This window comes from Pistacia vera, unplaced genomic scaffold, assembly GCF_008641045.1.
Source record: "Pistacia vera cultivar Batoury unplaced genomic scaffold, PisVer_v2 Contig565, whole genome shotgun sequence".
In the NCBI taxonomy this organism is placed as follows: Eukaryota; Viridiplantae; Streptophyta; class Magnoliopsida; order Sapindales; family Anacardiaceae; genus Pistacia; species Pistacia vera.
In genome coordinates, this window is record NW_022196407.1 from 40,784 (window position 1) to 65,471 (window position 24,688).

Consider the following 24,688-nt stretch of genomic DNA (forward strand, 5'->3'; position numbering starts at 1 on the left):
AAGATGGGAAACGAGTGCACCACCCTTATGAGGATGCACTGGTTGTCGTAGCTAAAATAAGAAGGTGTGAAGTCCACAGGATGCTAGTGGACAATGGGAGTGTCGTGAATATCCTATTTTAGTGAGCCTTTGAGGAGATGAAGCTGGAAGAGACAGACTTAAAGCCTATTTCCACTTCTCTTTATGGTTTTACCAGGGACCACCTAACTCCTCGTGGAATGATTTCTCTTCCAGTCACTTTGGGAGATCCCCATGAAGTGACCAAGATGACAAAATTTCTAGTTGTGGATTGTCCTTCAGCATTCAATGGCATCCTCGGACGACCTCTATTATGAAACTTCAAGGTTGTCACCTCTATCTACCATCAAAAGATGAAGTTTCCCACTCTAGCAAGATGTGGGGAAGTTAGGGGATCACATCGTTAATCTCGTGACTGCTATAATAAGGTAGTCTAGATGGCATGTAAAGGGAAAGGCAAACTCAAGGGCGTTCCTAAACAAGTAATGGCAATCAGTAGGATCGAGCCACATGTTGGTCTAATGGAAGACAATATTGATCCTCGTGTACAAGAGGAGTATACCCACAGTGGGCCAGTTGAGACTTTGTCTGACGTACCTATAGATGAGCATGAGCCAACTCATGTGCTGAGAATCGAAAGTAACCTCAACTCTCAGCTTGTAACCAATTTAGCAAGCTTTCTCAGATCAAATATTGATGTTTTTGCATGGAAACATGCAGACGTGGTCGGGATCAGCCCCGAGGTCATATGTCATGCATTTAACATTGACAGTGAGTCCAAGCTAGTTTGCTAGAAAATAAGAGATATGGATCTAGAGTGCTATGCGGATCTTAAAAGTGAAGTGGACAAGCTCCTCTCAATTGGGTTCATTCGGGAAACTCATTACCCCAATTGGGTCGTCAATCCTGTTTTGGTGAAAAAACCCAATGGTAAATGGCAAACATGCATTGATTTCACGGATTTCAACAAAGTCTGCCCAAATGATAGTTTCCCTCTGTCTAGAATTGATCAGCTCGTTAATGCTACTTCCGGGCACGAGCTGCTGAGCTTTATGGATGCCTATTCGGGGTATAATCAGATCCCGATGCTCACGTCTGACAAGAAGCATACCTCATTCATCACAGATCGAGGGTTGTATTGCTACAAAGTCATGCCCATCAGTTTGAAAAACATTAGGGCAACTTACCAGTGCTTGGTTAACCAGATGTTCTCTGAGCAGATCGAGAAAACAATGGAGGTTTATGTTGATGACATGTTGGTCAAGTCGCATGCTGCTTCAGATCACATAGCCCACCTCGTAGAAATGTTCAATATACTCAAAAAAATACAAAATGAAACTTAATCATCTTAAGTGTTCATTTGGAGTAGCCTCAAGTAAATTCCTAGGGTACATGGTTAACCATCGAGGAATTGAAGTCAACCATGAAAAGATCCAAGCTCTCCTAGATATGAAAAGTCCCACAAATCGTAAACAAGTTCAAAGCTTGAATAGGAGAATAGCAGCTTTCAGTCACTTCATATCAAGAGCAACAGATCGTTGTTTGCTGTTCTTCAATATACTCAAGGCTAACAAGAAATTTGAATGGACTCTAGAGTGTGAGCAAGCTTTTCAGAGCATAAAAGAGCATCTTGAAAAGCCACATCTTCTGTCCAAGCCACTTCCTAAGGAAATTTTGTTTCTTTACTTGTCCGTTTCTCAGTATGTGGTCAGCGTAGCTCTTATTCGGGAAGAAGGCAGAATTCAGTGGCTTGTATATTATACTAGCAAATGGTTACTGGACGCCAAGTCAAGGTATCCAAAGATGAAACGATTAGCCTTTGCCTTGCTGATCGCCTCCAAGAAGCTGCAACCTTATTTCCATGCCTATACTATAATGTTTTAACCAATTATCTGCCCAGACAGGTCCTTCAGAAACCAGGCGCCTTGGGTAAATTGCTTAAATGGGCCATGGAATTAAGTTAGTTCAATCTACATTACAGACCAAAAGCAGCAATCAAAGGGAAAGTTGTGGCTAACTTAGAGTTCTCGTATCAACCAAATCAGGAACCTAACCAGCTAGCCACTAAAGTCGTCTAAGAAACTGTTCAAAATATGTAACATGGAGCCTCTACGTTGATGGATCTTCTAACAGAAAAAGAGCTGGAGCCAATCTTCTACTCATCAGCCTTGAGGGTACTTACATCCATGGAGCCCTTAGGTTTGGATTCAAAGCCACCAATAATGAGGTCAAGTATGAAACGTTATTTGTTGGTCTATGACTAGCAAGAGAGATGGCGTCAGAAATTATCGACATCAATAGCGACTCCCAGTTGATAGTCAACCAGATATTAAGAGAATATCAAGCCAAGGAAAAAAATATAATCAGTTACTTGAAGAAAGCCAAGGCTACACTCGAGCCCTTCAAGCACTATACGATTAGGCAAATCCTAAAAGATAATAACTCTATCACGGATACTTTAGCAAAGAAAGCTTCATCACTGGACGCTAATGTGCTAGATAGCATCCCGGTCAAGTACATCGAAGTTTCCAACATCAACTCACTCGACCAGACAGTGGTTACAACTAAATTTGTGTCTTGGATGACTCTAATCATTCAGTATCTCAAAGAAGGGGTTCTTCTTAATAGCAAGACTGAGGCAAAACTCCTACAAAGTAGAGCTGCTCGTTACACCCTAATCGGAGATCAATTGTATAAACAAGGATTTAGCACCCCTCTTCTCCAATGTGTGACAAATGAAGATGCAGAGTGCATCATGAGAGAGATACATAAAGGGATCTGTGGTAATCACACTGCTACACGATCTCTCGCCAATAAAATTATCCGCTAGGGATATTATTAGCCCTTGCTTCGTGACGATACCTACAACTTTGTGAAGAAGTGTAACAAATGCTAGAGATTTGTGATCACCCCACGAGCTCCTTCCCACAAATTGACAACGATGACTAGTCCTTGGCCATTATGTGGGGAATTGATCTCATCGGTCTCATGCTAACCAGTAAGGGTGATGTCAAATATGTTGTGGTCGTAATGGATTATTTCACTAAATGGGCCGAGGCATACCGTTAGTCGCGATCACCACAAAGAACCTCAAAGACTTCATCTTCAAGAATATAGGTGGAATTCCTCATACACTTATCTCAAATAACGGGAAACAGTTTGACAATAGGGAGTTCAAACAGTTTTGCAAAGAACTGGGGATTCATAAGAAATTTGCCTCGATAGCAAGGCCACAAGCTAATGGACAAGTTGAAGCTAACAACAAAACCATTAAGCACTCTTTGAAGGCCAAGCTTGGCGCAGCAAAGAGAAATTGGGCCAACGATCTCCCAGAGGTTCTATAGACATTTAGAACAACTCCGAGAACTTCTACTTCAGAAACACCATTCCCGCTAGCATATGGTTGTGAGACAATGGTCCCAGTTGAAGTAGGGACTAGTTCCCTTCGGAGAGAATTTTAAAATGAGACAGACAATGAACCATTTATGCGTGCAAGTCTGGACTTGGTCGAAAAACATCGCAACAAAGCTCGGTTAAAGATAGCTTCCTACCAGCAATGAGCTAAGAGGTTCTTCGACTCCAAAGTCAAGAGAAGAGACTTCTAGGTTGGTGACTTGGTCCTCAAAGAAGTCATTCTCAGTATAAGAGAACCAAGCACAGAGGTATTGGGGCCTAACTGGGAAGGTCCCTATTGAGTCGCTAAGGTGATACAACCTAGGACGTATCATCTCAAAAGACTTAATGGTTCTGAAGTACTGTGAGCTTGGAATGTTGAACATTTGCGAGCTTATTATTAGTGAATTCCAAGCTCTTGTATAGTTTTTACAATCTCTTTTACTTGTAAATTTCATCAATAAGATTATTCTAATTCTTCCCCAAGAATTACTTGTGTCGTAATCTCAAGTTTTTATAATCTTGTTTTTACAATGCTTTACAAGTTGTGCAATCAGAAAAATTATATTCATTTAATGAAGTGCTTAAATTCTAAAAGTGCTATCACAAATGGCAAAAAGTCCTGTATATATTAAAAAAGTATGTACATGGACAACCAGAGAGCTACATCAAAAGAAAAAAGGAAAAAGAGATCATTTGAGAATGAGCAGAAGGGAGGACGATCACTTCTCTTGAACTTCAGGATCCTTGACTTCAATTGCTCCGACCTTAGGTTCGATAGCTTGGTCTTGGGAATTCTCTGTTTCTTGGTGATCCCCTCTTGGACAGTCTCTAGGTCTTCTTGTTCTTTAGCAGATTGCATCGATGCGAGGGCTACCTAATATTCCTTAGAAAGGTTGGAAAGGTCCATGTTTGGGTTTTTCTCTCGCAAGATATGAATAACTTGCAGCAACCACTACCCAGCCTTCTTTTCCACCTTGACATTAAGCTGTCGTATCTACTCGGTCAGTGAAATGACCTACCGACGAGACACCTTGAGTTTATTGTCTTTTTCTCTGATCTTCTTCTCTATGTCCATCCACAGTATAGCTCGAGATTCCTCCATCTCTTTCTTGTGGCTCTCTCTCTCTCTCTTTCTCTCTCTCTCTCTCTCTTGCTGTCGTGAGCTCAAATCTTTAGTGAGCCTCGCCACTATCATTTGAATCTATTTAGCCTAGTTGTCCTTTTTTTGAAGCTCTTGCTTTTAAAACTCTATTGCTTGCAGAGCAGAATCTTTTTTCTACTAGAATCATGTCCGCCTAAAGTTGTGCTTCCCTTGCAACTTCGTTGGAATCCGTAAGGGCTTGCCTCAATTTGACGATCTCCTCCTTCATTTCGCGGAGTTTTGCTCTAGAGCTGATCTCCATCTTGTTATGTGCAATATTCAGGGCAAGCACGAGCTGCAAAGAAAATGAATAAGAGTTAGTTTTTTTTTTTTTTTTTTTTTTAATAAAAACTAAGGAACTCGATCAGAATTCAAAGTGATTGTTCAGAGAGATTTGCTTTACCTAGTTCTTTAGTTGGAGTGTAGTGACCAGCAGGTCGGAAGGCTTGGATGCCATGTACCTATCAAAGGTTGACTCCAGTTGGCACTCAAGCATGGTGAAAATCACCAGTCTCAAGTGATCGGGAAACGTCCCGATGAGGTCTAAGATAGACTCGCCCTGACCTCTCATGTCAGGAATTTCCTTGGTTTGTTCTTGGCTGACTTCTCATTCTTTCCCTCAAGTGGCCTCGCCTTCCTTCCCTTGAGTTACCTCTTACATATCCTTCGGAGGGGTCTTCGAAGTAGGAGTGAGTTGGGTAGGCCATAATCTAGCGGGCAGCACGCCAAAGTCTAATTTAGACTTAGACCCTTCTGCTGTTATCACCTTCCTCTTCTTCGTGCCCATGGTCTTCTTCTTCATTAGATATGCTGCAACAAGTTGGGGAGCTTCTTGATGTCGCTCCACAGCTGGGCACCTTTTGGCACTAGTTTGGGTCCCCACTACAGGGACATTAGCTAGAGCTACTCCAGCTTGGGAGTCTTGGAACAATCTTAGGAATGTGATCCCCGTAGATCGTTTTGTTCTCTTCCGTTGCATGGCATTCAAAAAGGGTCAACGAACAGATTCTAACATATAAAAGACTTGGGTTTTTCAATAAAAGAAAAACTTACAAGCTGAACCGTCCAAATATGTGTCAAGAGGGAGAATTCGTATTTCTGGAGATTCTTTGTCATCACGAGTAGCTTCGCATCACGACCTCTATCTGGAAGTTGACCAAAAGCTTGAATGTGGCTGCAATCTGTCAATAGCTGCAATTTGTCGTTCTGTTTTCTACATAAGAGAAGAGTTCGTTAGTCTATATTTTGAAAAAAGAAAAAGTAAAAGAGCAATGGACCTAAAATTGAAGGGAAAAACATATTTGGTTCCTGAAATTTACAGACTCCGTTGTACATAAAGAAATAATATATGGTTTTGTATGGTCCCCTATTACTGAGATAACCAAATATTCCTCCCTCAATCATTAATCACTTGGAGAGGTAGTATGAATCCTTATCTTTGCTCTTCTTCAAAGCATAGGCAAATCGGAGCTCCAACGTCATCAACTATCCAAGGTCGTGCTCGCAAAACGATATATACATAATAGCTGCCATCATATATGTGTTCGGCATCAGCTAGAATGGTGTGACCTGGAAGTGGTCGATAATCGACCTGATATAGGGGTGGAAAGGAATTCTCACTCTGCATTTAAAAATTGCTTTGAAAATCGTAGCCATTCCCTCGAGAGGATCTTGAGCGTGTTTTGCCTCTTTCGAAATACCTCTTCCGAAATCGCATATTGGTCCAACACCTTATGTATTTCCTCCAACTTGGTAGTTAACCTTATCAACTTTCCGGGTCCGACAAAGGTACCTGGTGGGTGTGAGCTTTCACCGCCAGTTCTTCTCATTTCAAGGATCTCCACTGGCTCTAGTGTCTATAAAGGTACGAAATTCAAGGGAGACTCAAACCTATAAAAATCTACTTCATACAACGACTTAGAAGAAGTAGAGAAAAGCTCTATGGTTTCTTCCATGGCCATCTGATTTCTAACCCTAAAAATGGTCCTTAAACCTTCAAGTGTTTTTCTTAAACACTGCCTAGAAGTGCTTCTTTCCTAACCTACCAGATATCCATAACCACCATGACTGTAAAAAGTTACAGAAATGTGAAAAAGAGTAAACGAAAGAAATTTTTTTACCTCACAGTCACTGGAAATAAGCGTTCTGAAGTAGCATTAGATTCACATGAACTAGTGAAGGGAGAAACAGTTTTTTGAGAGCAAGAAAATGGTGTTTTCTCTTTGAAAAAAATTGAGTTCTCTGAAAAATTAGGGAAAAGTTAGGTTTTTATACGAAGAAGGTGACTGTACAGCTCCTTTATAACCAAATTTTGGGTGGGAGTTCATTCTTGGTCGTAGATCGCAACCACGTGTTATTGATCCATAGGAAGAGTAACTTCCACACCTCACAGAAACCAACCGATGTTAGCATGTATCAAGAATATCAATCACTGGCGTAATTATCTCTACCGCATTTAATGTGCCTTCATTCGCATTTAATGCTCAAAAAGAGAATGTCGTTTTAGTATGACTTGCATTTAATGTTCATGGCTGACACTTAATGCACACAGTGACATGTCTATCAGATAAAAATTACTTTATTGACTACGCCAACTGTTAAATGCAACAGAAAACATTTGAAGAGGTCATTCAAGAAAGACAGTTATTCACAATTCCAAACACAAACACCAAACAAGATGGTTCAGAAATTTCAGCCATGGGAAAATCTAAGTTTTTCAGGTTGAGTGACAGTCAGGGTTCAAAACATCCTCCGATGTCTCGAGGCAAGATCAAGCTCATGTCAGTAGATCTTAGTAAACAATCATATTAGGTCACATGCCTTACTCTCAAGTCATCATTCACGACCTACAGCTAATTCGCAAGTCCTCAAGATCCAATTCCTTGAATCTCAAGAATTGGGGAGCTTCTGTTATGCCTAAAAAAATTAGGACTGACATAAGCTTATGTCAGCAAGCACCAATCAGAGTTCAAAAAAGCTTTACACCATCTAGAGTCTGTCACGTCGCCTAAAACAAAAAGAATATAGCTATTAGCAACCCAACCAACTCAAGTTTTGTCTATGAATGAATTTGGTTTGCACACCTGTCTAGGCCCCATTTAATTTAAGGATATTTTCTAAGTTGTCAACCAATGGGACGCTAAGAAGGACTTGCATGGCAGCAACCCATTTGCAGATTTGTAATCATTACCTTGAGCTCAACGGGTATAAATAGGCAGCTCCCTCTCACAAAATTAGGGTTAGACAATCTGAATTTAAGAAAGCAAATAGCAAAGACACCCCACGAGAACGAGACTAGCTTGATATTCTCTCAAAACATCAAGCCCCTGTAACCCAGATTGCAGTTTGTGACCTCTTGTAAACTTGGCTAATAACCAAGAACTTACTCATATAAAAGAAAACAGTGGATGTAGGAATCACTTTAAGAATCCGAACCACTATAAAACTCTCATCGTCTCATTTACTTTTAAGTTTTTGCATGCAACTGTGATAACAGTATTCCATAATCAACTCTCAACACATGTAATTTGTAGGATCTCTTTTAGCACTTTGCACGTGCGAAGTCATTGGTGTCAAAATCCAACATCAACATATATGTCAATTAATTTCGAAGCAGTAGGAGATAATGAAATTAAAAGGAATAAAAACTTCTGACAAAATTGAGTTATAAATTAAAATTAATTTTTTTAAACATAATGAGTAAGTTAAATTTATATATATAAGATGGAAATTGTCTAACTTGCAGAATTCACATGGTGTATATATGTATACAGCAGTCCTATAGTTGTGCGTCGAGGACGTGTGAAAGTTGGGTAATTAAAATGCAGAATAATATAAAACAAAGAAAAGATAATTCATGAGAAGAAATATCCACGTTATTCCCAATTTGTTCCAACCATCTAGACTACCCACAAATGGGTCATATCAAAATATTGAAGTAAGGAAAAAAAATAAGATAAATATCAAAAAACTATATTTTGACACATTATTTTAAGGGGTCCAAACATAAAAGTGAAAATTACAACAAAAGTTATCATATTTACTATAAAGCTAGATACTTTGAATATGTATTAGTAGAATTAATATATATAATATATATCTTATATATATATATATATATATATATATATATATATATATATATATATATATATATATATAATATTATATAATATATATAATAATAAGGGCTAACTTACAAGCACCGCCACGGCCCCCTATTAATTACGGATGCTTAAATAGAGAATCAAACCTGAGACCGTATGTCTATCCACGTTATTCCCATTTATTCTAACCATCTAAACTCCCCACAATGTGGTCATATCAAATATTGAAGTGAGGAAAAAAATAAGATATCAAAAAACTATATTTGACTCATTATTTTAAGGGGTCGAAACATAAAAGTGAAATTATAACAAAAGTTATCATATTTTTATTATAAAAGCATAAAATCTTTAATATGCTATTAGTAGAAATTTTTATGTAGTTAATTTGGAGGAGTTGCTGTTTGTGTTAACTTAATAACTTGTTCATTAGTAAATTTTTTTAGTTTTATTTTACACTTGTGAAAGGTATTATAATTTATAATACATAAAAAGCAATCATAAATATATTAATTAATACAGCATTATAAATAAACACTCACATTTTTGTATAACTTTACCTAATATTTATTAATTATAATTTAATCATAATTGTATTGGTAAGTTTAATTAACTCTTGACCCCCCCTTAGAATGAGTTTCTGGCTACATCCGTGGTAACACCTATGGCTACTTTCATGTTTGAATACACCCTAGCAATGAACAACCATTTCCTCATATTTAAACACAACACAATAGCAATTAGCGCCATGTTGCGTGATTATGGAAATCATCAATCTGGTGGTGGTGGTCAAGGAGGAGTGTCTCAAATTCTTAACGTTCTTCTGCCTGGAAGCAATTTCATCAACACCACCAACACAAGTGCACCCCGGTATCCCACCACTGATTAACCAGTCAGCGGCTTGGATGATAATCAAACTAGTTAGTTCTGATTTTGACTATATTTTTTTTTAATTATAATTTTACATATCCAAACGAATGCAACCAGCTGTCGAAAACCAGTGACTGGAAAATTTCGGCATGTAAATCAATAGCTAAGAGCGCAAGAAACAGTAAAACACCAGCACCAAAGAGGTTAAAGCAGCCAAAACATAGTGAAACAAAGCAGCCTCAAATGTGAGATTTTTGCCCAAAACGATGAGCTCAGAAACAATAGAACATCAGCCCAATAAACAAATGAAACAATAGCCCATGTTTAAGCTCAAAAAACAGTGAAAAAGTAGGCTTAAAACATTGAAAACAGAAATCCAAAACAGTAAAATATGTGCAGAAGTGATTTTAGAACCCATATTTTTTTACTTCAGCTCCCATCTTGTTGATCAGTAGTTCAGTAAGAGTTTTGAGTGAGCTTTCTGAACTATTGATAAACATTTCCCCTGAAACCATCCAGGCTGAGCTTTTTGAACTACTGATTAACACCATCTTCTGCTAGGGTATAAAGTATTTAGAATAAAATATTAACAAAGTTTTTATATACATAAAAAAAAATTTAGAAAAATTTATAAATATGCTCATATTTTGCTCTAGATAGATCTTCTATTTCTAAAGTTGTCAACTTTAAAAAACACTCAAAAATTAACATAAATACCTTGTTTGATCCAAATCTAGCAATTTCTTGTTTACACGTTAATTTTTTTTATTTAACAATATAATTCTCAATAGCTTTCCCAAAAATAAACATGGAAAAAACCCAAAATATATATATTGTAATTTTGTAATTACCATGAGCTTCATATTACAGTGAAATGATGAATTCTTATTAACCTAAATTTTATTTAATTTTGCAGTAACCGAAACTATAAAGCTTTGGAATTAAAGTATGGAAGAAGAAGAATAAAACTTTTATTATAGTTATAGTTTTTACCTAAAGTAGAAGAAGGGGGTCGAAAGGAAAATAGAAAGGCTAAATATCACTTCCCAATATGTACGCAAATAAAGTAGACAGATTGCCCAAAATAGTAGCCTAGAACAATAAAAGATGGTGTCAAATCCCCAAAGAATTTAAAAAAAAAAAAATTATAACTTTTGGACCATCTTTATCCACATATGAAAGTAAAAAACAAATTAAAATATCTTATTGATACTTAAATTGTTATTGATACCACTAGCTAATTCCACAGATAATATTCCATATCGTCCAATGAGTTACAAGCTAAATTCCACAAATAAGACAAATCCAAGATAGTATGCAATTATTTAAAATTAAAAGATTGGGGACATGATTACTATTAAAGCAATTATTTTATTAACAAATTTTAATCTATTTTCTTAGATAATTATTTTGATATTTAGATTTAACATTGATTACGCCCAAATTGTTATGGTGACCAAGGTGGTGGCGTATATATAATAATATTATATAATATATATATATTATATATATATATATATATATATATATATATATATATATGAATCTAGAGTGGTAATACTAGTCATGGTAGGAACATTTCACTTTGTCTTTAGCACAATCATTTTGTTTAAATTTCTAGTGTGACCACCTTCAATTGAGTTGTTTATCTATTATATCGTGTGAGCACCTTTGAGTCAGAATGATCACAATACATCTAGCAGATATTTTAATTAACACGTATTATATTTCTAAATTCTAATGAGTTGTCATTATTCTCTTATCAGATATTATTGTGGTTCAAAACACACGTCAAATTGTTACACAATGAGCTGAAAAGTTTATTCTCTTTGATAGGTGGTCCCAAGAAAACTAGAATAAATTTTTTCATAAAGTTAAAAGCATAAAATATCTTTTTGGTTATCTGTCCCCTTACATTGGAGCCCAAGTTTTCTATATATTAGTCTTCTCCAATGCAATTCTTCTCAAGCCTGAATAGACCTCTAATATTACTCTAAAAATTCCTTTATGTTTTTTGTGTTTTGAATCAGGTTTCATATGTCTTAGATAGGTTTATAAATACCTTGAATAAACTTTGTTTATTTGTTCATGGCTAGAACGTGAGTTTCCATTGGTGATACTTGATGTGATTTCAAGTTTTTAGAGTTGAAGTGCATCTTCAGTGCTATACCTTAAGAGGAGCTCAAGGCTAACCAAGTAGTTTCGTGAACATAGAGCTTACTGTAATAGTTTGAAGTTCGACCAAATGATAGAGTTTGAAGCATTGCAAAACAGGAAGTGTTCTTGTAATTGATGTTTAACTTTGGTTTCGTAATTAAACTATAAATGTTTACTGTAATAGATTGGCTTCATCTGAACTTGGTCTCATGAATATGGGCATTTTGTCAAACCATATAAAAACTCCTGATGTTCTTTATTTTGTTTCATGGTTGGTTATTTTTTAATAATAAAGAATGAACACTAAAATTAACTTAACAATGCATTCCGCTTAAGTTTTAAGAACTCTGGTAAGTATTAAAACTTTATATATATATATATATGTTCATCATTACAAACCTTTTGAATATTCTATTTATTTATATATTTTTCTTTGATTCCTTATATTTATTCGTATGTAATACAGATTTACTTATTTTCTTTATTTGTTTCATTTTTTAAAAAAAAAAAAAAAATTGTGTAAGCCAGAAGTTAAAGATTTGGTTCCCTTTTGTTCTCATCATAATGAGTAGTTAAACCCTAAGTATGCTCCACTTCAAAGTTAGCAGCAATATAATAACAATAAAAAAAATGATAGAGTTATCGAAAAGTTTATACCGACTTTATATATTAAATGACGTGATAAAATTTTAACCGTTAATTTATTATATAAATTTAATACACATCCGATAATCGTAACATTAGTATAATAATAAATGGTATGAGTGATGATGGTAATATGGACGAGGCCATTGGTCACAGTCTCTCAGATAGTGATGACTGGTGGGCCTTATTCTAAAGTTGAGCTGTGGGCAATTATTACACTTGGCTACTGCTCCAGCTGGCACTAAATTCTGTTGAGCGATGAGTCAAATAAGGTATCATTAATTTCCAAAAAGATATTCTATTTTTATTTGACGAAAGACTTAGCTTACTATTTATAGTCTTCTGGACTTGATTAACCAACTCTTCAAAGGTAATCTTTCAAAAGAGTAAAATGGGAGATCATCAAATAGTTATTGATCGTTTAACACCAAACGTGACTTCAACTGAATCAACTCATGAACAGAGGCAGCCTTCCCTTGATCTCCTTTATAGTGAGCTCACTGACTCACTCTCTTTCACTTGCTCTTTTGCATATTCTTTCACGGATAATTTCAGTTCTTTTGATTTACTATTTTGGCACTTTTGAGAATAATTTTTAAAAAAAAAATTGAGTTGAGTCGTATTTAATAGAATAGGATTTGAATTTGAATATGTATTTGGTATATTATTTGAATATTATATTAGAGTTAAATAAATTGCTAAATAATTATTTGGTATATTTTTTCAAAAATGATTTTAAGATAGAATATTTTTGATTCATTTTATTAAAACTTTTTATTATTTGATTTATTGAACTTTTCAATTTACATTTAAATAATATTAATTAGTTGTTTGGTAATTTTTTTATCATTGATTTAAAAACAAATTCTCTATAATAATTTCAACTACTAATATATCATTTAAAAACACGACATTAATACATATCTAAATTAATAATACGAAGCTACTAATAATCATCCCTTATTATCCTTCGTACACCTATATTCAGTTAACAATTACGAGATGGATTCACGTTTTGCCCACATAGCAGTAGTTATGCTATCCCTTAGAGTTCCCATGTCGTCTGTATTATGTTGAGTCGCTTGATTCGAACCTGCCCCATTCCCTTCCTCATAAACTCCATCGGCATTAAACTCTTGGAAGATAGGGTCATTCATATCTAACTTTTTGATAAAATTATAAATTACACAACATGTCATAGCAATTTTAGCTTACTTCTTCAACAGGTCATTATTCATGCCATCAAGAATGCGGAACCTTTTTTTCAAAACACCAAAGGTCCTCTCCACAACATTCTGAAGCTTTATTACCACGAGAGGTAATACTTTCATTAACTGAAACTTTGTAATTTAGTTTGTTTTTTTCTTTTAAGTTGTATACATTTTGGTTGGAGAAAAACAAACATTCTGGAGGTTTGAAACAAACATTTGAGGTTTGTTCATAAAGTAATATTTCACATTTAAAAATTTGTTTAGAAAGAGAAAAATTGCATAGTGATACATGAAAGATAAAACTTGTTTAAAATGGACTTACTGCTATGATTCATGCAATTCTATTTTTCTAATTAAACATAAAAGATATAAAACTAGTATGTTGTGGATTTGGTAATAAAAGTTTGGACAAAGTGGGAGAATATTAGAATTTTAATTAATTAAAATTCATTAATCACTATTTGGTCCTTTGCTTTATATAATATTTAACTTCTCAATAGTTAAGCAGTTATCCCCAATAGTTGTCTTTGATCAAAAAATATTTACGTACTTTAAAAGAGGAATAGTTACAAGTCCCCAGTACACGCAATTAATTAAAAAACACTCCAAAAATTAACATAAAGACCTTGTTTGATCCAAATCTAGCAATTTCTTGGTTACACGATCAATTTTTTTTTTATTTAAACAATATAATTCTCAATAGCTTTCCCAAATATAAAACCTACAAAAGAACCCACTATATATTAACTGCCAAGCAGTTTCTCAACAGTTAAGAAGTTATCCCCAGTAGTTGTCTTTGATCAAAAAAAATTTACGTACTTTAAAAGAGGAACAGTTACAGGTCCCCAGTACACGCAATTAATTAAAAAACACTCCAAAAATTAACATAAATGTCTTGTTTGATCCAAATCTAGCAATTTCTTGGTTATACGATCAATTTTTTTTTATTTAAACAATACAATTCTCAATAGCTTTCCCAAATATAAAACATAGAAAAGAACCCAATATATATATATATATATATATTATTATATATTAAGTAATTTTGATAATTACCCTGAGCTTCATTATTACTAGTGAAATGATGAATTCTATAACCTAATTTTATTTAATTTGCAGTAACCGAAACTATAAAGCTTGGAATTAAAGTATGGAAGAAGAAGAATAAAACTTTTTATTATAGTTATACTCTACCTAAAGTAGAAGAAGAGGGTTAAAAAGGAAAATAGTAAGGGCTAAAATCACTTCCCAATATGTATGCAAGTAAAGTAGACAGAGTGGCCCAAAATAGTAGCCTAGAACAATAAAGATGGTATCAACATCCCGAAGAAATTAAAAAAAAAAAAAAAAAATTTATAACTTTTGGACCATTATCCAACATATGAAGTAAAAAACAAAATTAAAATATCTTATTGATACCACTAGGCTAATTCCACATATAATATTCCACATCGCACAATGCGTTACAAGGGCTATTTTTTAGATAATTATTCTGATATTATGATTCAACCTGATACTCCCGAGTTCTTATGGTGACCAAGGTGATGGCGTTATATATAATATATATTATATATATATATATATATATATATATATTATATATATATAATCATCATTACAAACTTTTTGATATTCTATTATTTATATATTTTCTTTGATTCCTTATATTTATTCGTAGCAATACAGATTTACTTATTTTCTTTATTTATGATTCCTAAAATCCCAAAAAAAAAAAAAAAAAAAATAAAAATAAAAATTGCGTGAGATCTTCTGCAATAAATAAAAACTCTTGTAAATCAGTTAAAGATTCGGTTTCCTTATGTTCTCATCATAATGAGTGGTTAAACCTTAAGTATGCTCCACTTCAAAGTTGGCAGCTATATAATAATGGCAATACAATAATAATAATAGTATTTTCACTAAGTGATGATGGTAATATCTATGAGGCCATTGGTCACGAATAGTGATGAGGCCTTATTCTAAAGTTGAGCTGTAGGCAATTACTACACTTGGCCACTGCTTCAGATGGCACTAAATTCTGTTGGGTGATGAGTCAAATAACGAATCATTAATTTCCAAAAAAGATAATCTATTTTTATTTGACGAAGACTTAGCTTGCTATTTATTAACCACCCTAGTCTTCTGGACTTGATTAACCAACTCTTCAAAGATATTCTTTCTAAAGAGAAATGGGAGATCATCAAATAGTTATTGGTCGTCTAACACCAAACGCGACTTCAACTGAATCAACTCATGAACAGAGGCAGCCTTCCGTTCATCTCCTTTCCAGTGAGCTCACTCTCTTTCACTTGCTCTTTCGCATATTCTTTGAGGGATAATAGTATACTCGTCCTCGAGGTTTGCTGAAAGGAATACATGAGTCCATTAAAATAATAAATATTTCTCTTCCTCTTTCTACGAAGAATGTTTTATTTAAACCTAAGCACAAATCTCCACTCTTTAAGTTTGCATGCATGTTTATATGTCAAACACTGTATAAATTGTTTTCTTCTATTGAATTTACACATGCAGGAGAAAATTCAAACCTTTATCTCAACAACTGTGTGCCTCTTTATAAGGCTGCATTAAAAGGTGACTGGACAACTGCCAAAAAATTGTTAGACAAAGATCCAACGATGTTACGTGCCAGTATCACAAAGGGACAAGAAACTGTTCTTCATATTGCGGCAGGAGCCAAACAAACTCGCTTTGTAGAGGAGCTGATAAAGTCGATGCAACCGGAAGACCTGACTCTGTCAGACCAAAATGGAAGCACGGCCTTCTGTTGTGCCGCTGCAGCTGGAGCTACTGAAATTGCTAGGATTATGTTGAAGAAGAATCCCAGTCTTTTGACAATCCGAGGTAGTGAAAATATGATGCCTGTGTTTTTGGCTGCTCTGTTAGCACAAGGGGAGATGTCATCTTTTTTATATGATGAATTATCTCAAGCGCAACATGTTTTCAATTGGGACGACAAAGTTGCTCTATTTTTCACTTGTCTCACCAATGGCTTATATGGTAAGACTACTTCCAATTCATTACATTAACTTTTTTTTTTTTTTTTTAAAAAAAGACAAATGTTGTCTAATGTGTCTTTAGTGCACATGTTAAAAACAACCCTTAAAAAATTAATATTATACATATCAACTCTTAATATATATATATGGAAATGGAAATAACAAATTTTGGATTAAATTGTAATGTATAATAAGTTTAAGACATATTATGGTATTCATCCTAAAACTTATCCTATATTCATATTTTAAATAATGTGTCATCTCTTGTAATATCACTTTATTTCCATGGTAGTGCAACATATGATAATATTGGTGTGTTTGTTTTATTATTTTGGATATGATTTTTGAAAAAGTTGAGTTGGTTGGTTATTACGGGGTAGGATTTGAAAATTATAAAACACCCTTACAATAAAACATTGAAAATTAACAAAAACACCCACAACCACTTATTAAATGCCAGCAACCGACCACCACCACTGGAGGCTGGCCGACAGTCACTGTAATAGCGCACAACCGGTTGGATCTGACTGGTCATGTGTTGATATGGCATTTTTCGGCTAGATCCATAGTGGATCTAGCCGGAAAATGCCAGATCTGACCATTAACGGCCAGATCTAACTATGTTTGGTAGTCAACAACAGCCAAAGATATGGTGGTCAACGACGGCCAAAGATATGGTCGTCATTGACGACCAGCTACGGCCAAAGATTTGGCCACCGATGACCATATCTTCAGCCATAGATCTAGCATTTTCCGGTTAGATCCAAGGTGGATCTGGCTAGAAAATGCTAGATTGATGCACTATCGGCCGCCAGATCCAACAGGTAGTGCGTTATTACACCAGATTCCAGCCACATTCCAATGATGGTGGCCGAAATCTGACAAATGTGGGTGGATGGGGGTGTTTTGTCAATTTCTAAACTTTTTTTTTTTGTTTAGTTGAATCAACAAACCTAAGAGGTTTAAAAATAGTTGGATAAAATAGAATTGGATTTTTAGAATAGGAAAATAAATATATATTTTGGATAAATTAGGGTAGAAATAAAGAAACAAACACATCCACTCTTTTATGATTCCAAATAATAACTTATACTAATGTAGTCATATTTCTTGACATGTTTTCTTATCTCAAAAAGTCAAAAAGCCAACTCCCCTACCACTTTAGGAATTTTTTAAAATAATAATATATAACTTTTCAGCAGAATTAGTACCATGTACACCCCTATGACTTGAAATTTACCAACTGATACCACTTTTTTCAAACATTACATTTATGCCCCCTTGGTAGTTTTACTTATAACTTTAATACCCATTACAGTAAATTAGACCTTTATCTATATAATTTTCAAAAACAAATTTTCTGCAAACATAGAATTTCAAACTAAAAAAAAAATACATAATTGAAAATCAATTAATAAAAAATTCAAAAAAATTAAAATAGTACATAGAGTATAGGAAAGTTTAAAGAAATTTCAAAAACATTTAAACAAATATAAAAGCTGTATGAAACTTCAAAAAAACTCTCAAAATCATAGAAAAGTTATAAAAAAAAATTAAAATAGTAAAGAAATTTTAGAAAAATTTAAGGAAGCTGGCTAAATATTAACATACTTTCAAAATTTTTGCTTACAATTAACTTATTGAATTGCTCAGATCTGGCATTAAAAATGCTAAAGGATGGTCCAGATTTAGCTTTGGCTCGTGATCGAAATTGTGAGACTGCCTTACATGATTTGGCTCGAAAACCTTCAATATTTCCCAACAAAAATCAAGGTTCATTCAGGAGGCTTATCAACTCATGTTAGTTTCTCCAACACTTAACTTAATTTTATCGTATATGTGATTTTACTCAACCATTTAATTAGATAGTACTAAATTTACTGCTCTGATTCTTAGTCCTAGGATTAATGAAGTTGAATCACAACAAGGATTTCCAATCAACTCAAGCTCTTGAATTAGTCAAATGCCTGTGGGAAGAAACATTAAAACAAGATGACTTGGAGCTAGCGAACCTAACCCAAACGCCTTCAAGAATTGTGTTTGAGGCAGCTAAATTTGGAAATTCCCAATTTTTGGCTGAGCTCATTTACCGTTATCCTGATGTGATATATCATTTTGATGAAAATGATTACAGTATATTTCACATAGCAGTTTTACACCGTCATGCCGATGTGTTCAATCTAATATATGAGATAGGTTTAACTAAGGATTTGTTCATGACTTGTGAAGATAAGGATCAACAGAACAATATGTTGCATTTGGCTGCAAAATTACCACATCCAAGTCGAATTGGTGTCGTATCAGGAGCAGCTCTACAAATGCAGCGAGAATTATTATGGTTTAAGGTAATTAAATTTTCTGAATTCAGTTATCGTCCTAATTTCAATTGCCATATTTCGAAATATAACATGTTTGATATCTATAGGAGATAGAAAAAATAGTGAAACCTTCCTTCCGAGGAAAGAAAAACTCGAATGGTCAAACACCTAAAGAGTTATTTACTGAGGAGCACAAAGAGTTATTGAAAAAAGGAGAAAAATGGATGAAGGATACTGCTAAATCATGTATGCTTGTTGCAACAATCATTACCACTGTAATTTTCGAAGCGGTTTTTAGTGTACCAGGTGGAAACGATAATAGTAAAGGATTACCTATTCATCTGAAAGAGACATGGTTTCAGGTTTTTGTCATATCAGATGCAATCGCTTTGTCCTTTTCTTCTATCTCAATCTTGATATTTTTGTCAATCCTTACATCGCGGTATACGGAAGACGATTTTCTCAAGTCATTACCATTTAAATTGATGGTTGGATTCTCTACACTCTTTGTATCCATAATCAGCATGATGGTAGCTTTTAGCGCAACCCTTTTATTAGCTTATCATGATAGCATAAATTGTGTCACCATGCTTACTAGTGTAGTTGCATTTGTACCAACCACTCTATATGTTCTGTTGCAATATCCTATTTTTGGAGATATATTTTGTTCAACATACCATTCTAGGTTTTTGTTTAAACCAAGTGATCCCATGCTCTGATTTGCTTGAACTTGAAAGTTTATTGTATTGTATCATTAGAACCTATTTATATTAATTAAGTTTTTTTATGCAGTATTTTTTTCCTTAAAGTATTGCAGGCAGTGGTGGTGAAATTGTAACTGAGAGGTTTTTTCGATACATAATAGTACAATATGATTATATAACATGTTAGGAATAAAAATCGATTTGCCCATTTAAATGAAACACAAGTAAGAATACATAATAAACGGGCCTGGGGGAAGGTAAGAAATAGTCCATAATAAAGTAAATGGGTCAATGAAAAATGTAAGGGAACTGATTTGTTGCCCCATCTTCAATTTTAAGTAGGGATATAATTGTAGTAAAAAAATTATTATTTTTTTCTTCCATACTTTTACTTCAAAGTTTTATATTTGTAATTTCAAAAATATAATTTTTCATAAAACAGTAGCCCATAAGAGAATATAAGATGGTCCAAATGGGTATTAGTCCAATGGGCCCCGACATGAAAGTTAGATTTTATTTTCATTTTTCATTTTTCATTTATCTAATTGAATGTTTGAATCTACCGTTTGCCATCCCACCAAAAAAAAACTTAAGCTATCACGTGAGGAATTAACATTGTACTGGTCCACTAGAAACCAATAACCACAAACCATTATAAAAGGGATACCAAATTGAAGGGGAGAAGCCTAAACCTGCTGCACCCAGACTACAAACTATCATCGTTATCTCATTTTTATGCTCCCATTTTGTAAAAAACTTATCAAAGTCTTATTCATAGTACCTTTTTGTGATCAAAGGGAATAAAATCATCTTAATTTTGAGCAATCACATATTGGCGCAAACAATTATTAATCATTAAACCCTTAAAAACTGTTTGATTTCTATTTATATTTCATTTTATCCAAAATTCACTATTACAAAGGGATTCCTCAACAATTTTTGAACTATCATTGAAGCCCTATCAAGAAAGAGTCTTAACAGTTTTCGAACTGTCAAGAATCTCGACAGTTATAAACCCGTCAAAGATTTGACTTAATTTTAACCAAATCTACTGTCAAGAGTTTTTAACAAAAAATAATAATAATAATCAAATTTTATTAGTAATAATTTTTCATCCTTGACGGTCTTAAAATTGTCAAGAACTTTTTTTGAATATTTTTATTTTGTAATTAGTTTATTTTCCTGATTATTACTAATTAAATTATGGAATAGTGCAATGAAATTATTCATAATATTCTTCAATCAACAATTATCACAATTCAACAATAAATTTAGACATCCAACAATCTTTCAATTAATTTAGTAAACGAAATTGAACAATAGTATATATACAGGAGGAATAAAAGACCCATGGCATTAGTGCACAGTTATTAAAAGTTTGATTTATATTTTTTGCCTCATTGACACTTTAACATCACTAAAACATCAATAATTGAAAAAGTTTAATACATACATCGCCCATTCTCCTCTAACTTCATCGACCTGCATCTTTGTATATTTTTTTCCCCATGAACTATAAAAGATTAAAAGTAGATAAATTCAGTATATATACAGCTATAGAACGTATATGATTAAAACACATAATAGAAGATCAACATGACGCATCAGCTTCATCAAAAAACAACATGCCACCCATTTGCAATGCATAAATTACATTGTACTATGAGCATAACATTTAGATTGAATTTGATTCATTATCCTTACAAACACATGACAATAATTATTTTCTCGACTACAAGTCTAAGCATACTTCCTAGCCATGCTAAGGACATGCTATAAATATGTGTTTCAACATTCATGTATGATATTCTCAAAACCCCTTAATCATTATATAATAAACCAACATTAACACTTATTGAAATCCAAATGGATAGTAAAACATTGTTTTTCAGCACTGCCGACCCATTGTCAATTATATCTCTCATGTATCTCATTAAAACCCACATTCAACGCTTCCCGGTTGGAGAGTAGTAAAGAAAAAGTCATGCACATCAACTAACACACACAAAAAAATATCTATCAACATGTACATGTATGCACGTGTGCGCCGCAGAGATATTCTTGATGAGGACTACACTTGCCTAAAAAGAATCAGTGACATACGCATGGCAGAGAGATATTGGGTATTTAGTAGGAGTGTTCGGTTCCGGGTACCCTACACTTTTTGAAGGAACCGAAACCGGAACCGGAACCGACGGTTCCTTGAAATTTGGAACCAGAACCGGAACCGACGGTTCCAGTTCCGAGATACCCAGAACCAGAACCTGTAACAACGGTTCTAGTTCCGGTTCTGGGTACCCTGTAAAATTACATGACCCCCCAAAAGTTTGGCAAAAAAACCCTTAAAAACTTACAAATACCCCCCCACCTGGCATTTATTAACAAAAATTAAATTATAAATTATAAATTCAAAATTATAAACTCCATTACTTTGTAAAGGTAGATTCTCAAAAGTCAAACTAGCTTACTTTAAATGTTATGAAATATAAATATAAATGTATTCACATTACTTTTTGTACAAAAGTTTTTATTAACCCCCCTAATCTTTAATTTTATTTTATATTAGTCTCGGTTCCTGGTTCCTGGTTCAGGTTCCGGTTCCGGTTCCTAATTATAGGAACCGGAACCAGAACCGCACAGTAACGGTTCCAAAAATTTGGAACCGGAACCTACCCATTGACGACTGGTTCTAGGTAGGAACCGGAACCAAACCCAGGGTACCCGCTGGTTCTGGTTCCAACCGGTTCTTTTGAACACCCCTAGTATTTAGCCACATCAATTGTACTTTTTGTATAGCAACATTAAGGAAAAACATCGTTTGCCCATTTAAATGAAACACAAGTAAAATACATAATAAACGGGCCTGGGGGAAGGTAAGAATAGTCCATAATAAAGTAAATGGGTCAATGAAAAATGTAAGGGAACTGTTTTGGTTTTGTTGAAAAGCGGAGAACAATGGATGAAGCATACCGCTAACTCATGTATGCTTGTTGCAACAATCATTACCACTATAATTTTTGCAGCAGTTTTTAGTGTACCAGGCGGTAACGATAGTAGTAAAGGATTACCTATTCATCTGAAAGAGACATGGTTTCAGGTTTTTGTCATATCAGATGCAATCGCATTATCCTCGTCTTCTATCTCTATCCTGATGTTTTTGTCGATCCTTACATCGCGATATACAGAAGATGATTTTTTGGAGTCTTTACCATTTAAATTGATGGTTGGACTCTCTACACTATTTGTATCCATAATCACCATGATGGTAGCTTTTAGCACAACTCTTTTATTAGCTTATCATGATAGATTAAATTGTGTCACGATGCTTACCACCGTAGTTACGTCTGTACCAGCCACTCTATATGTTCTATTGCAGTATCCTCTTCTAGGAGATATATTTTGTTCAACATATCATTCTAGGTTTTTGTTTAAACCAAGTAAACCCATGTTCAGATTTGTTTGACCTTGAAAGTCTATTGTATTGTATCATCGAAACCTGTTTATATTTATTAAGTTTTTCGGTTCAATAATTTTTTTCCTTTTAAGTAATTATTGTTGCAGGTAGTGGAGGTTAAATTGTAATTGACAGGTTCGTTATCAATTTTTCATACATTATAGTACAATATGACTATATAACATGTTGGGAATAAAAAATCAATATAAGTCCAATTAAATATCAAATATTAATATCGATGACTCATCTTGTTTGAATGGGGAACTTGTGGTCATGAGAAGGGCGATGGAGGTGGCTATTAGTAAATCGAAAGATGCAGTTCTTTTATTTTGTTTAATGTTTTTAATATAATTTTATCGTTAATAAGATAACTAAAGGATAAACCCACAAAGAAGATTTGTTTGAGAAATTCTCTCTTCTATTAACTAAAATCAAACCATATATTGGTGATCCTTCATTTTTAAGGCCTTTTATTAAATATTATCGTTTAATAAATTAAAAAAAAAATTAGGGTGCATTTTTTTTCCCTATTTTTGCCCTATTATATTTCTATCATTTCCAAAATACACATTTGTATCCCTATTCTGAAAATACTATTATATTATATTCAATTATTTTAAACTCCATAAGTTTGTTAATTTAACTAAATACCCCCCAAAAAAGTTTAGAAATTAACAAAAACACGTCCACCCACCCACATTTTCCAGATTCTGATCACCACCATCGAAAGGGGGCCAGAATTTGATATAATGGCGCACTACTGGTTAGATATGGCCGGTAGTGCGTCGATATAGCTTTTTTCGACCAAATCCATCATGGATCTGGTTGGAAAATGTCAAATCTATGACCACAGATCTAGCCGTTGATGGCCAGATCTTTGTTCGTAGCTAGTCGTCAACGACGACCATATCTTTGGTCATCGTTGACGACCAAGTGCGGCCAGATCAGGTCGTTAATGGTTAGATCTGGCCTTTTTTGGCTAGATCCATGATGAATCTGGCTAGAAAAGGCCATCTCGGTGCACGACTGGATCTGGCTAGAAAAGGCTATCTCGGTGCATAACCGGCTAGATCCAATTGGTCATGTTCTGATACGGTGACTCCGGCCATCCTCTGAAGATGGTGGCCAGCTGCCGGCTTTTAATAGGTGGATGGGGGTGTTTTTATAATTTTTAATGTTTTTATTACAGGGGTATTTAGTAAATTAACAAAACTAGGGGAGCGATTTTGTTCATTTTTAAATCCTACCTCGTTACTACCCTTCAACTCTTACTTTTTCAAAAATACTAAAACAAACGCACTCTTAGATGTTTTAACTAGTATTGTGGCCAGAATGGGTGGTCGGTTGTTGAAAACCAGTGATCGAATTTTTTTTTGACATGTTTAAGAATCAATGCTCCAAGAGCCCAAAAACAGTAAAACAGCATATCCCCAAAGAGCCGAAGAAGCCATAAATGAGTAGTGAAAGCAGCCGAAAATTAGTGAAGTAGTGAAGATTTTCGCCCAAAACAATGAAACAGTAGCCCAGAAACAGTAAAACAGCAGCCTAAAAACACTAGTGATCACAGCCCAAAATAGAAAGAAGCCCAAATTTTTTGCTAAACAGCCCCAAAAACATGAAATAATGGCCAAGCGACCAAGAAACAGTAAAACAT

At 34.3% G+C, this 24,688-nt stretch overlaps 1 protein-coding gene across 1 annotated transcript; it reads left to right on the forward strand.

Annotated features, from left to right (window-relative positions):
* The first annotated feature begins 455 nt into the window (after positions 1-455).
* Positions 456-23,073, forward strand: LOC116108460. The gene is made up of 6 exons (XM_031394709.1): positions 456-789; positions 16,074-16,559; positions 18,212-18,358; positions 18,455-18,903; positions 18,984-19,505; positions 22,501-23,073. The coding sequence occupies exons 1-6, from the start codon at positions 456-458 to the stop codon at positions 23,041-23,043; spliced, it is 2,481 nt and encodes an 826-aa protein (XP_031250569.1). The 3' UTR covers positions 23,044-23,073.
* Positions 23,074-24,688: the final 1,615 nt, after the last annotated feature.